The following is a 13,661-nucleotide window of genomic DNA, read 5'->3' on the forward strand; positions in this document are numbered from 1 at the left end:
TTGTGAGCTTCTTTTGTATTCAGCCGCCTGTTTTGAGTTTTTTCTCCTGATGCCAACATCTTCAGAGATGAAAACCAAAAAAAAAAACAACGTTTTACTGCAAGCATGTGTGTGGTCGGTCAGGATGGACTTAATGCCTGCGTCCAGTTTCAAGACGTACCGTTAGGTTTACTCCTCTGCTTACACGTAGAGGAAGCCGTTTTGGTAGGTTTGTAATATCTGGGCGCAAATGGTGAATAAGTCAAATGATGAAATGTGAACTTTGTGAAGCATTTGTAAGGTCACCTTCGAGTTTCATGTTTGTGATGAGGTCAGTGAATGTGTCTGGAACATAAAAGCCTTCAGCGCGACTGATCATTGCCCAAAACTGTGGAGAGGTTAAGGTGGAGAACAACCTCTCGCACGATAGTATGTGTTCATTTAGTTGATTGTTTTTTTTATGACTTCAAGGAAGCCCAACATCAAAACAAAGCAACCGAAGGTGAACGAAGCACTCATCATTATCACTTCATAATTGCGTTGTAACGGCATTCTGGTGAGGTGAAATAAGACCAAGCCAGAACCCACTGGCACAAGAACAAACTCCAGCAGGCAGGCAAAAGTCATCTGCTCGAGTCAACACTTCAAACTGTCAAGGTACAAAGAACATAACAGAAGCACTGAAGGATTTAAGAAGATTCGGTCTCTAAAATGGTTGAACTAAAAATCCGTCCGGAGAGAGACAAACGTGAACTACGTCCACCAATAACATTATGATCACCGACATATGAAGTTAACAACACTGATCGTGGCACCTGATATGGCTGGCAGGTGGTCATAATGTTATGGTTGGTGTATAGTGCTGTTCGGATATGAAATGCAGTTATATCATAGGAACAGATAGAGTTGATTCCATGCAGCCCTGCAACCGCTCTTAAAAGAAATGATTATCACATTGCACGGCCCTGCTCACAGTAACTGTGAGGCTTTCGCTGATTGTATGAAGGAAGCACTTTGGTGAGTGTGTGCACTTCATAAATTATGTACGGTTCAATACATACAGAGGCAGAGATTAATATAAAAAATGTACAATCCCCGCGTATTGATTCGTTCCACCGAGGCTGAGCGTGCATTCCACATCTGCAGCCCGCTCTGACCACAAATAATGGAAATCATATGAAGCAGAAGAGCTTGAAATCAAGAAGAGGAAGGAACAACGGAACAGGACTGGAAGCTTACGAAAGCTTCTGTTGTGAGCTTTTCGATAGGATGATAAAGATAAATTGAAATTATTCATAGAATCCAGCAGATCTGTGGACCCTGAATAAATCATCAATCTATTTGTTCTTACAGCTCCACTCTGTTCTCAAACCCTGCTTGTCCGTGGCAGATCACGTGCAGCTGCTCCAAAACGTCCGACTCACAACAAGTAACTTGGTCACCTGTGCAGGTAAAATGCCCATTGTTGCATTATTGCATTGGTGCTGTGGTTAATAGCCGAACTTAATAGTCCCCATGACTGATTCATTAACTTATAAAAGCTCAAAGTGTTCAATTCAAAGTGTTTTACTGGCAAGGGGAGACTTTACAGAACACCTTTCCTCGTTTATGAACAAAAGAAAACCGAAAATAAATAGCAACCGAACTAAACGTGCAGAAAATACAATCTAATATAGAGGTGAGGTCGAATCTTCTTTCGCTGGGTTTATTTTCTCATGACTTTAGCTGGTGTCGGAGTCAAAGCTGGTGACGTCCTCCATTGCTCGCTCATAAACCAGCTTGTACTTCGCCCCCAGATCCTCCAGCAGCGACCGAGCTTCTTCCCATTCATCCTTGTCATTGCCGGTGTCGTGCATGGCGCTGCCTGTACACAAGGAGAGAACGCTGAGCTCATGAAAAGTAAAGCGCTGGATATTTTTGTGAGGCGGGCTTACCTAAAGCCACCGCTTTCATCGTGCTGCTCTCTTTGAATCCCCTCACCATTTCCTCAACCCTCACGCGTGGATTTCTTAGAGTTTTTAGAGGCGGCAGTTCCTTAATCTGCGTACAGGGATTGAATGTCGGTGGGGCGATTTATTAGATTTTGACCATCACGGTGTGGACAGGTCATTTCAATGTGCTGATTCATCAAACCCGTTTCTCTTTTTCCCTGTACGGCTTCTGGACGCTGTCCAGTTTTGGTCTCGAGTCTCTGTAAACATTAAGATTGTTGAGCGTGTGCTTCAGCATCCAGATAGCTGGCTGAAATCCTGTTGACAGTAAGTGAGAAGAATGAACTCTCTGGAGTGGCTCCGTGGCCAGACTTTTGAGGATAATAACAATAATTAAAAAAAAACCAAACAAAAAACCCCACAAATGAATCAGTTGCAGGTGAAACTACATTCTCACCAATGGGCTTCGCCGCATCGGGGATTGGTTTTTCATTCACCAGCGTTTTAGAGTCTGTGAGTTGTTTCAGGCCGGTTTTGTTTCTGTTCTTGTTCTCTGCAGCGTCTTTGTCCTCAGATGAAACATCCAGTTGAGGAACATCTGCTGCCTGAGTTTAAAAAAAAAAAAATAAAAAAAAAAAATGGAAATTCTTTAATACTTCCCAAATCCTTGAAAACTGCACATGTGCACACCTGAGTGATGAAGAAGTGCTCTGCGTGTCGGGGGGAAGTGGGACGCCGGCGCTCAGACGCTGCTGGTCCCTCGGTGGGGGACTTTCTCCCGTCGGCCGGCGACAAACTGCGTGAGGGACGACTCGCATGCATCAACTCGGATTTCCTTGACACCTTCGGGACTTTCTCCTCCACCTGCGGTACAAAAATGTCAAAGAAGATAAATGTTGAGGCAAATTGACCTTTACGGTAGTTTTGGGGCCGACGCTGAACAATTCCTGGTCGCACGTCCCGTTCTGCTCAGTGAATACCGGTACGACTCACACACACACACACACACACACACACACACACACACACACACACACACACACACACACACACACACACACACTGATAAACCGTCACAGAGGGAGTCGTCCAACCTTCCATTTGAGAGAAGTGGACAGAGTCAGCGGGACCTTCTTGACCTCCTCGATCTTCTGGCGCTTGATGGCGATTCCCAGTCTCTCTTGGAGATACAGCAGCAACGGAGAGTCTCCTACGTTAAAGCGGACACGAGATGGTCCATGAAGTTCTGGATCAATCTTCAGGAAATTGTCTTTGACAGAGGAGGATTACCTCTCCTCTGGGTTGTTAGAGGGTTCGACCGAATATCGATTTCGTGAAGCATTGGGAAGAGGGCGGCGGCCATCAGCACTTCCTCTTTGACGATCTGATGACAAATCACTGATGAGACATCGTGTTAAAAGTACACACACACACACACACACACACACACACACACACACACACACACACACACACACACACACACACACACACACACACACACACACACACACACACACACACACACACACACGCACACGCACACGCACACACACATATAATCTCCACACCTTGTTGTTGGCCAGATTGAGGAAGCGGAGCTCCGGTAAAGGCTGCTCATGTTCTCTGCAGCGCTCCTCCCAGTTGTCTTGCTGGAAGATCTGTGGTGTCCATCAGGTTTAATGCAGAGACTCAAATTGGACAATATAGAAGCAACATAAGACACCAACTTTAGACTGACTCACCAGCGAGATTACCTTCAGATATCCGTCCGTGTTGGGGTCTGACTCACTGGGGGCTGGATAAAAGAGGGCAGATAAAAAAAAAAAAAGGAGAGCGTCAATATTTTTTCAGCGGATGTTGAAGTACTTCTGACAAACAGGTGAAGAATGAAGCTATTTACACATGACTGCAACCAGATGTCGGGCAATTTACCAAGTGCCTCTTTTTGGGCTTCAGTAGAAACCGGTGCAGGTTTTGATGAGCCCATCAGCTCCATGTGTGGTATTTCAGAAATGTGGTTCCCCTTCAGGTTTAAAACCCTCAGCCTGGAAATGAAGAAAAAAAAAAAAAGGAAGAAGCAAAACTGCATCATGAAAGTGTCCATGGTTGATATCGACGCGTCATAATGTGCTTTGTTTGGTCAAATCCTAACTTTTTAAGGTGTGTCAGACTGCTGAAGACTTCCGACGACAGCTTGTTGTCGTCAAGCATCAGGACTTCAAGAGACCTGAACGGCGAGTTTTCCTCTTCAGATGGCCTAAACATCAGCAAGCCATGAATAACAGATGAACCAATTCACATTTTCAATTGATTCCATAGACAAAGAGTCACGAAATACCAAGTCCATTTGATGAGTCAGTTTAAACTAAGTATAGTTGTTGTTTTTTTAACATGAAAAATAAAATCTCAGTGAACGTTATTTTTGTGTGTTTGTATATTTATCAGGCTGTGAGCTTGGGAACTTTGATGGGTTATGGGTATTGTTGTATTTGTTGTTTTGAAATACAGAATGACACACAGTAAAGATATAGAGGAATGTAAAAAGATTGGCTCACGTCACAAAAATTATTCATGCTCCGAAAGAAAAGAAAATCACTGTCCTTTATTTTGAACACATGTTTTTTTTTAACTTCAATATGAGATATGTTTGTGTAAAAATTAATTGTCGATTTAACGGATTCCACTAAGTTATATTTACTTTTCAGATTGATTTTTCTCAGTCTTCACTGGGTAGGTGAATTAAATGTCTTGACAATCACTTCCAACAGTCATTAATGTGAATGGCGCCCCCTGTTGGTCAGTTTTAAAACATTACGATTGTTTGAGATGGTCCTCGTCTACCGTCAATCCATTTTCTGTCCTGCTTCTTCCAGTAGTTTTCTCACATACAGGTTATTTTAGAGTCTCAGGTTAGCATCAAATGCATTATTTTTTTTTTTTTACTGTGGACTCACAAGCCTTAATATCCAAATAAAACCATAAATCATTCCTACGATTCTTTTTAAATGGTTGTTATTATCAAATTATTGTTTTGCAGTATTTTTTTCAAGTATGTAGCTTTACTCAGACTGAAGTGTGACTGACATCACGTAATGTACTGTTCTAGTTTTTAAATCACAAGCACAGACTGTTTACACCCACAATGTGAATTCATATTGTAGCTATTTGATATGTAACCAATAAATGTATTTCTTGATAGATATCTAAACATATATATGTTTTTTTTCCTCAGACCAAATTGGCAAATACCACAGAAGTGGATTTATCGTTCAGTTTTTCATCATTGAACAAACATGAAAGGCTGAAACTATTACCAGATATGAACAAATTCACCATCTGAGTTGACAGCAGCCGCTGTTCTACAGATACAGTGTTCGTATTAAGAATGCTATAAATAGACTGCAAATCCAAAAACAGACTGTGTGGTTTTGTGAAAAGTGAGGTACTTACAGCTGAGTGGGATCCTGACAGGAGGAGTCCGGTCTGGGAGGAAGACGGCGGAGTTGATTTCCACTCAGGTGAAGGACTTTCAGCCCCGGAAGCCGACTGAGGGCCACAAAACCGTCAGCTGACACACTGTTGTAGGACAAATCCAGAACCTGTGAGAAGAAAGAGACAATGATTGAGATGATCGTGCTGATGCCCAGAGGAGGAAAATCTAATTGACCGGTTTATCTTACCTCCAGATATGGGAACTCAGCAGCATCAAACGTCACATTGCGAATCCCATTTAAAGCTAAATTGAGTTCTCTTAAAGACCTGAAACTGCTGAAAGATCCTGTGGAATAAGTGCAGATTTGTGAAGTTTTTTGTTTTTTTTGCAAGCAGCAGATAAAGTAAAAGATGAGCAAGACCATTTCACAAGAATCACCCAAAGAGAGCGAGTTGATGGACGCGTCTATGGAGGTTACGTGATCAAACACCTTGAAGTCCTCTGACTTGGCCTGCGAAAGAACGTCATGAAATGTTCCTACACTTTAGTGAAGAAAAACAGCTGAAAACGAGAGAAATGTTCCTTACAGAAGTCAGCTTGCGTTCACTGACGTCAACAGAGCAGAGCTCAGAGGGCTCGTCCGCACAATGGAGCTGCAACTATGAAGAGAAAATAAACATTACAGCTGTTTATTCAACAAAAAGCAACGTTTTTATCCAATAAATGACTGTATGCTTAGCTTTCAGTTCCATACCAGGAGAGGCCCATCTAATGTAAAACCACACTGAGTATGAGCCGCACTGTTCTTGCATTTTCTACTGGTCCTTCTCGCTTTCTGCTGGATTCTCCTGTATTTCTGCTCCTCTGCTTCTCTGTAAGCCACCAGCCAGTGACCAGCACCTGCAAAGAAACATCGTGATCCACTCACGCGCAGTAAGAGTCCTCTCAGTTTCATACTGAGGATTTGATATTTTTCCTCCGCATTTTGAAAATTTTCTTACAGATAGTTGGATCCTCCATCCATCCTAAATGCTCTTCTTTTCATACCCAATCATCTTGATAACCTGTTGTCTAATGATGAACCAGTATAGGTTTTTTTCTATTACTACTCCCTTTTTACTTGCATTAACTAAGTAATGATAACTTGATTTAAATGTTTTCAAATTTTTTAAACAAGTCCAGATGTCCTTCAAGACAACAACAGAAACCCCTGTAGGCTTATATTACTGCATTCTGTTTCTGTTTACACTTTACACATGACCCTAACGTTTTGAGGTTATTGGTATCTGTCTGCTAAGCGCCGATGACTGAATTTCCCTACTTCAGGATAATAAAAACTGTCTTCCTTTTGGTTTTGAACCCACCATCTCTCCTTTTGCGGTTCCCTGCAGCGAGACTCTGTCCGGCATCAAAGTTATAGGCTGCTGAAGTCATCCTGTCTGTACTCCATTTATCACGGAAGAACTGTTTCTAATATGAGTTGTAAAGCGTTGCGAGAAGTTAAAAGGTGTTGGGGAGTAAAAAAAAAACCCCGTTAACGATGTTTTTCATGGGCTGAACTGACAGTGTGGTGCTCTGTATCCTAGCAACAGCATGTAAGACGAGGCGCCGCCCCTCCTGTCCGGGAGGGGGCGCCGGCGCGTCGGTTCACAGGGACAAAGCCGGAAAAGACCAGCGGGTCTGACTTATCAAAGATTACACACAGGGACAAGATAGTTCACCCCCAACCCGATGAAAATATGTAAAACCGTCAAACATGCTAAGTTACAATACGATAGCGGGTAACTTGTGATGTTACGTGGCAGATAATCACCATTAAAGACAATCTAGCGTCGGATATGTGCGCGTTTTTGACGAATTCAGCTAGTTTACTGCGGTGCGCAGCAGTGAGCTGCCATCGCAGTTAGAGAATCAATTCCTAATTTCATTCATGTGACTGTGTGAAGGTGTTTCCTCCTGACGGTGCAATGACAGATGAATCCTGGCGCTCCACCCCGACGTTCACTTCCGCGAAGAGTGACCCGAGCGAACACGGAAACGACGGCGCGACTCCCTCTCGTCTCGGCGACGTCTTGGATTCTGATGAACCCACAGCATCAGTGTCGTGAACATCAGAGGTCCCCGGTTTCGCGTGCAATTAGACGGTATAATGCCGTTCACGCAAAGCTCGGGAGTGACACACGTGAAGAGCGACGAGTGAAGGTAAGGCTCGTGCTGTGCGTGCATGACGTGCGTGAGGTGATCTGTTTGTAACGATGCACTCGTGTGTGTCTACGAAGGGCTTCTGGACTGTGAACTCTTCCTGGGAGTCTGTGCTAAAGGTTATAAAAGACTGTGGAAGGAGGTCAGTCACGTGCAACGTTTTTATCTGTCTGCAGGACGTTTTGATCCACCATGGGAAACACGCCGTCAAAGAGTGGCAGTGGAGACGAACCTGTCAAAACAACTTTATTTGAGAGAGAACCAAGTGGGATCACATACAGGATCCCTGCCCTCATCTACCTGAGACACTCTCACACCTTCCTCGCCTTCGCAGAGAAAAGATCCTCGCCTGCTGACCATGATGCTAAAATCCTTGTCATGAGAAGAGGAACACTTAAAGATGATGGCTCTATTCAGGTTATTGTTCTCACATGATAACCAACTTCAATACTAGTGAATGTCAACTTGTTCTGTTCTCATTTTAATTTTATTTTTTTTCTCAAATTCTTGTTTTTCCCCCACAGTGGTCGTCCAGTCAGGAGTTGTCATCAGCCTGTCTACCAAACCACCGCACCATGAATCCATGCCCAGTGTATGAAAAAAACACCAAAACACTGTTTTTATTCTTCGTCTGCATCTGGGGCGACACCACGGAGATGAAGCAGATCTTCACAGGTAAGAACAAGACGCGCCTCTGCTGTGTCAGCAGCACCGATGACGGTCAGACCTGGAGTCAAACCACAGACTTAACAGAGAGTGTGATCGGTGGCGCCATCCATAAGTGGGCCACATTTGCGGTGGGTCCCGGTCACGGTGTCCAGCTGGAGAACGGTAGACTGATCATCCCCGCCTACGCCTACTACGTGCCCTACAGATGCTGTTCCTTCCCCATTCCCTTCACAGTCTACCCTCGTGCGCTGTCGGTATATAGCGAGGACTTTGGGCAGACTTGGCACATCGGTAAGATGCTTCGGAAGAAGTCCTGCGAGTGCGAAATGGCAGAGATCATAGACCACGAGGGTAGGAGTCACCTTTACTGCAACGCTCGCCACAATGGAGGCCACAGATGTGTGGCCCTGAGTGAAAACAGTGGCGTCTACTTCGATAAGCCCCACATGGCCCCAGAGCTTGTTGAGCCGCCGTCCGGCTGTCAGGGAAGCGTCATCGGCTTTCCCGCGCCCGAATTTGTCCCAAACGACGACGCCGAAAGCAAAGCTTGTGGCACGTCGCTCTTGTCGCCAGACTCGCAAACCTGGCTCCTCTTCATGCACCCGACAAACAAGTCCAGCCGAAGGGACATGGGCGTGTACTTGAACCGGTCTCCTCTGCACTCGTCCGGATGGGACCGGCCCAGGATCATCCACAGCGGCCCCAGCGGCTACTCAGACCTGGCCTACAACGGGGACAAGGATCAGTTTTCGTGCCTGATGGAGTGCGGTGTCGAGAGTGAACTCGAGCAGATCGCGTTTGTGTCCTTTTCACTCAACGATGTCATGCAGACGGGTAATAAGAAAGACAAGAAGCTGCGTTGAAGTTTGGTTGTTTGATTTCTGTATTAGTGAAGCTCTCTACCATTGTCCTGCAAGCTATGAGAAAAAAACAAAAAACAAAAGAAGAAAAAAAACAACAACAAAACAAGTCCAAGCTAAAGCCACTAAATATGCTGTGCAGTTACATCTGTCTGTGTTTACTATTGTTCCACATTCTGGAGATGATAATGCATGCATGGTTTGTGTGTTTTGTTGTCTCCTTGTTTACATGAGAAGGTAAATCAAGTCTTAATATTATTGATATGCAACCAGCTGTGTGAAGAAAGGAAACTATTTTTAAAAGGATAAGACCGAGTGGTTGAGTTGAAGCATGCTGTGCTGGACTGTCATTTTTTTTGAAAACCGGCTTTGTGTGTAGCATGTTTGATAAGCACTTCATACCCATTTCTGCATCCTGTTTAAGCTGTCAGTACTTTCTGAGCGGCGGGGAAAGTTTGCCTACCTCTTTTTATTTTCATACGACGATCATAGCAGGCCTTGTAAAGTAGAGCGTAGAGTTGCCTCCATGCTCGGGTCTCTCCTTTACATTTAGTATACTCTAATTCACATATGCCTTCTACGCCACTGTTTGAACTTGGGCTCCGCCTCAGCCTTGTGAGTGCACAACCTTTTCCGTGGGCGACAGTGGGTGCCATAAGATGAATCAAATCGGGGAGAAAAAAAAAAGGTGATCGTGTGCGTTTTACTGGGAGCTTATCAGTGGGGAGACCGACCAAACTGAACCACATCTGTGAGTCTTTATAGCAGCTGATAGAGAGACAGTGTGAGAGAGAGAGAGAGAGCGGTACTGTATGCAGATTTTTATTACATTCATTTTCAAAAGCAATATTTTTCTCAGCTACTTTCTTCTTCTTTTCTTTTTTTCCTCTCTCTCCCCTGCCCACACATTCAGCATGATTTTATGACCAGGCTTTTTCTCCCCCTGTTATTAATCATGTGCAGCATTACGCTATGATTGGCTTGCTGTTGGCGATCAAGTGAAAGCATGTAAAAACAGACGAAGACTCTCTATTTATGAAGCCACTAGAAATTTGCACATACAAAAATATTGTACCGAGTGACTTTCACATTCTGTTTTTGCCTATCGTTGTGAGGTCCGATGCCTCCAGGTGGTTCTAGTTCAATTGTGTTCCTGTTGATTATTGTGGAAAGTGACAAAAACCTGCATGAATCATGTATTTTAGTAGAAAATAAAAGTAACTTGTGATCTCTGGATTCATTGTTTGTCTTTACTTTAGTTTTTTTTTACAGAAAACGTTAATATTTAAATGCTACAAATCTTTAAAAATCGAGCTGTAATCAGATGTCAGACGGGGTGAAGACAAAAAAGAATTGGCCGGGCATGAGTGTTTGTTATTTTTCTTCTCCATTTCCCCAGCAGCCAAGAGAAGCTAAGGGCTGCAGCATGTTGAAGGGATGTCGAGGACTCTGTTGTGATGCGGCCTCTGGGGAATTGAATGTGATTCAGCAGATGTGCAGACGGCGGGGATGAATTTAGGACGGGCAAAACGAAGCGTTATAGTTCAGGATTGCACTCCGGATCTTCTGTAGGTTTTCGGTTTCAAAAACGATACACGCTTACAGGATTATTTGGTTGTTCATAAACCCAAATGAACAAAGGAACCAAAGCGGCGTCCCGTCACGTTGCCGCCGCCTTCTGCAAAATGTATACAGGCACATAACGACGCAGAGCGATTAAAAAAAAAAAAAAGGGAGTCATGAGCGTTCCTCCGGACTGATACAATCCTGCATAATGTGATGACGCTTATTTTATGCCGCTTGTGCAGCAACTTCCAATGAGGCGCGTTAACGTGTTTGACATGCAGAGAAGGAAGCACGTTTTATTGAGACTTTTGAGATCCTGGATTCACCGGTCGGAAGAAAGTGGCTGTACGGGTGTGAGGCGTTAAGCACTTCAACTGCACAGTGAAAACAAACCAAAAAAAAAAAGAGTTTGCATGTTCTCCCTGTGGTTCCTCCTACAATAAAAACAAAACATGACTATTAGTTTAAATGTCATGTCCGCTGTTTGATTATTAGTGTTTGCCTTGATGGACAGGGCCGAGCTTGGGTTAAATAAAGGTAGAAAGTATATATGCATCATAATGTTTCTCATTTTTGTCCTTGTTTGTCTGCTGATAGGTGGTGGTAAACGTGCAACTATAAGAAGAACCTTAATACGAAGGAAAAGTTCATTATTCACATAACTTTTGTTTTTCTTTGACTAGAATTTGAGCTCTTTTTAACGGGGGCGACCAAAGGAAGTCGTCACTGTGATAATGTTGCATCCATTATAGACAACAGGAAGATGATGATGGTGTTGACTGTAGGGCGGAGAGCTCCTGGTGAACGTTCAGTGGGACAATCAACAGGAACATTTCTCTGATCAATTATTCAGAAGGCAGCAAATGAAATAACAGAGAGCTTTATGGCACAGTGCTCCCATCTCACGTCGACAACGTTGCCGGTCAAGTCTGTTTTGGGCTTCCAGCTGGTTTCCTCTGTGTGATTGTCGACCGCTTCTGCGTTTGCTTTCTGATGGCTCCTGGGTGTGTTGTGCCTTCGCCCAAAGTCTGCTGAGATCAGCTTCAGCAGGCCACGATCCTGGTTGAAGTGCTTCGATATAAAGTGGTAGATGGATGGCTGGGAATGCATTCTCTGCTTTTCCATGGAAGAAGTCGCACCCATTCCCACTTGTTTTCCGCCTATGGATACCATTGCATTCTAAAAATCACTGATAAATCAGTGTGTCTGCATATTTCAGATTTTTTTATTTTCCTTCTATCAACATAAATACTAAAGAAATTGATTATAAATTCATATTTTTTAGTTTGAATTTGCACGTCAATATACTTAATTTCTTTTCTCTTTTGCTCGTTTTTATTTTAGAAGGCTTTTAGCTGAATACTTTTCTCACTTTTACTGTATTTTATGAAGTTCGTATGTTCTGTTTTATTACACCCATTTTATGTACAGCCCTCTGTGATGTGCGAAAAGCACTTTATCAATAAACTTTACTTACTTACTATTTCGCAGCTGCAGATGAAAACGCATTTGAAACTTGGATGGTGTCCGCCGACGTCGCCTGCGTTGGCGTATTAAACGTTACGAGGTGACTGATGGTCATAACTGGTTAGTTAGTGGCAGCCTTCCTGCCAACACTGCCCATCCCTCACTTAAAATGAAAAAGTAAAAAAAAAAAAAAAAAATTACAGTTTGTTCTCAGCTGCCCGATATTCACCGAGAGCACAAGTTTTATTAAGAAAAATGTAATAAAAGTTCAGGAGCCGAGCTTTAACTAACACGGGCTGTGTGGTTTCATTGCACATTTTCGGGTTGTGAGGAGACTTTAGGAGACATCCGAGCCCTCAGGAGCGTCAGCGGCAGCAGCTCGAGGCTTCCTGGGATTTGAGTGGCAGGTCTGATCACAAATTTAATCACCACATTGACAGGGAGAGAATAAAAAAAATATAAAAAAAAAACCAGGAAAGGTATGAAGTGTGCTTTATTAGATGTGGGGGCTTGTAGATCTCCGATGTGCTTATCAGCCTCACGACTACTTCTTTTGCTGTCTGTGTTTTTTTTTTTTTTTTTTTTTTTCTCGCCTTGTCCAACTTGCTTCTTCGCACAAAGAATGAATCATGTGGCGAAACCTGTTTCTTTCCCACAGTATTGGCGTTGAGGCAGACCACATTTATTCAGCGCATATGTTTCATCTGTCACTCCGGCGACACTGGGGGATCCAGCGACAGAGTGACTCCACAGTGTTGGCGTCACAGATGTTTTCTGTTTACGGTAAGCATGTGTGCCGTCCCAGTGGGCGCCGCTCTCGGTGATGGACACACAGCAGTGATATTGTGTTGGTAGCATTCATTAGAGTGACCCCGAGGCCCTCAGGTGGGAAGCTGCCAGACATTTTGAAAGGATGTGAAAATGATATTATTACATTTGTGGTTTTTTTTTTTCCTCTCTGTTTTCAGACTGTGTGATCAGACTGTGGACGTGGACGTCATAAACCTGGGTAGAACAGGTTTTTGAGACTCTGATGTTCACAGATGATAACAATATGTTATCCTGTAGGTCATTGAGCAACACCGCTGGGGTGAATCATAAATTGAGTTGTTTCAGTTACATGCACACGCAGGGAAAAGGTTTGATACGGACAATTGCTGTGATGAAATTTCTTGTCTTTGGCTGATCCATCCAAATCATTCTCACTACACAATATAGGAGCATATATTTCTAAGATACAACAAATCTCAGATCCATCAAGAACTAAAGTTATTCCCTACCAAATAACAAATACCAACCCACTGTAATGCACTTAATGCAACTTTAAAAGCAAACTTTAGATATGTTGATGAACCTCTCAGTGGCTTATTCATTGAAATACGACGCTTCTCAAACTGATTGCTTCATGCTCCCACTGTCATTTTATCAAATCTGAGTCTTTGTTCCAAATATAGTGAGCGATTGTGTAAAAAGCAAAGCTGATTGTCACAAATGTCACCATCAACAATGTGCTAGAATAATAAATTGACTCTCTTTGCCAGAATGAGAAGC

The 13,661-nt window shown here is 43.4% G+C and overlaps 2 protein-coding genes across 3 annotated transcripts; one reads left to right on the plus strand and one right to left on the minus strand.

Annotated features, from left to right (window-relative positions):
• Positions 1-1,531: 1,531 nt before the first annotated feature.
• Positions 1,532-6,943, minus strand: xrra1 (X-ray radiation resistance associated 1). The gene is made up of 17 exons (XM_080483952.1): positions 6,711-6,943; positions 6,101-6,246; positions 5,934-6,005; positions 5,785-5,857; positions 5,594-5,691; positions 5,364-5,512; positions 4,066-4,170; positions 3,846-3,958; positions 3,656-3,708; positions 3,482-3,571; positions 3,201-3,294; positions 3,005-3,120; positions 2,601-2,774; positions 2,368-2,515; positions 2,113-2,228; positions 1,914-2,019; positions 1,532-1,843 (listed from the first exon to the last, which is right to left on the minus strand). Exons 1-17 carry the CDS (start codon positions 6,778-6,780, stop codon positions 1,701-1,703), a joined length of 1,866 nt encoding a protein of 621 aa, XP_080340078.1. The 5' UTR covers positions 6,781-6,943; the 3' UTR covers positions 1,532-1,700.
• Positions 6,944-7,028: 85 nt separating this feature from the next.
• LOC308122241 (sialidase-3-like) lies at positions 7,029-10,312 on the plus strand. Of its 2 annotated transcripts, XM_080483955.1 has the most exons (4): positions 7,361-7,548; positions 7,725-7,965; positions 8,073-8,223; positions 8,452-10,312. In XM_080483955.1, the coding sequence occupies exons 2-4, from the start codon at positions 7,741-7,743 to the stop codon at positions 9,078-9,080; spliced, it is 1,005 nt and encodes a 334-aa protein (XP_080340081.1). In that variant the 5' UTR covers positions 7,361-7,548; positions 7,725-7,740; the 3' UTR covers positions 9,081-10,312. The 2 variants fall into 2 exon arrangements, with proteins under 2 accessions (XP_080340080.1, XP_080340081.1); XM_080483954.1 differs by having other exon boundaries at positions 7,029-7,548; positions 8,073-10,312.
• Positions 10,313-13,661: the final 3,349 nt, after the last annotated feature.

Source organism: Lipophrys pholis, assembly GCF_963383615.2.
Source record: "Lipophrys pholis genome assembly, chromosome: 16".
Classification (NCBI taxonomy): domain Eukaryota; kingdom Metazoa; phylum Chordata; class Actinopteri; order Blenniiformes; family Blenniidae; genus Lipophrys; species Lipophrys pholis.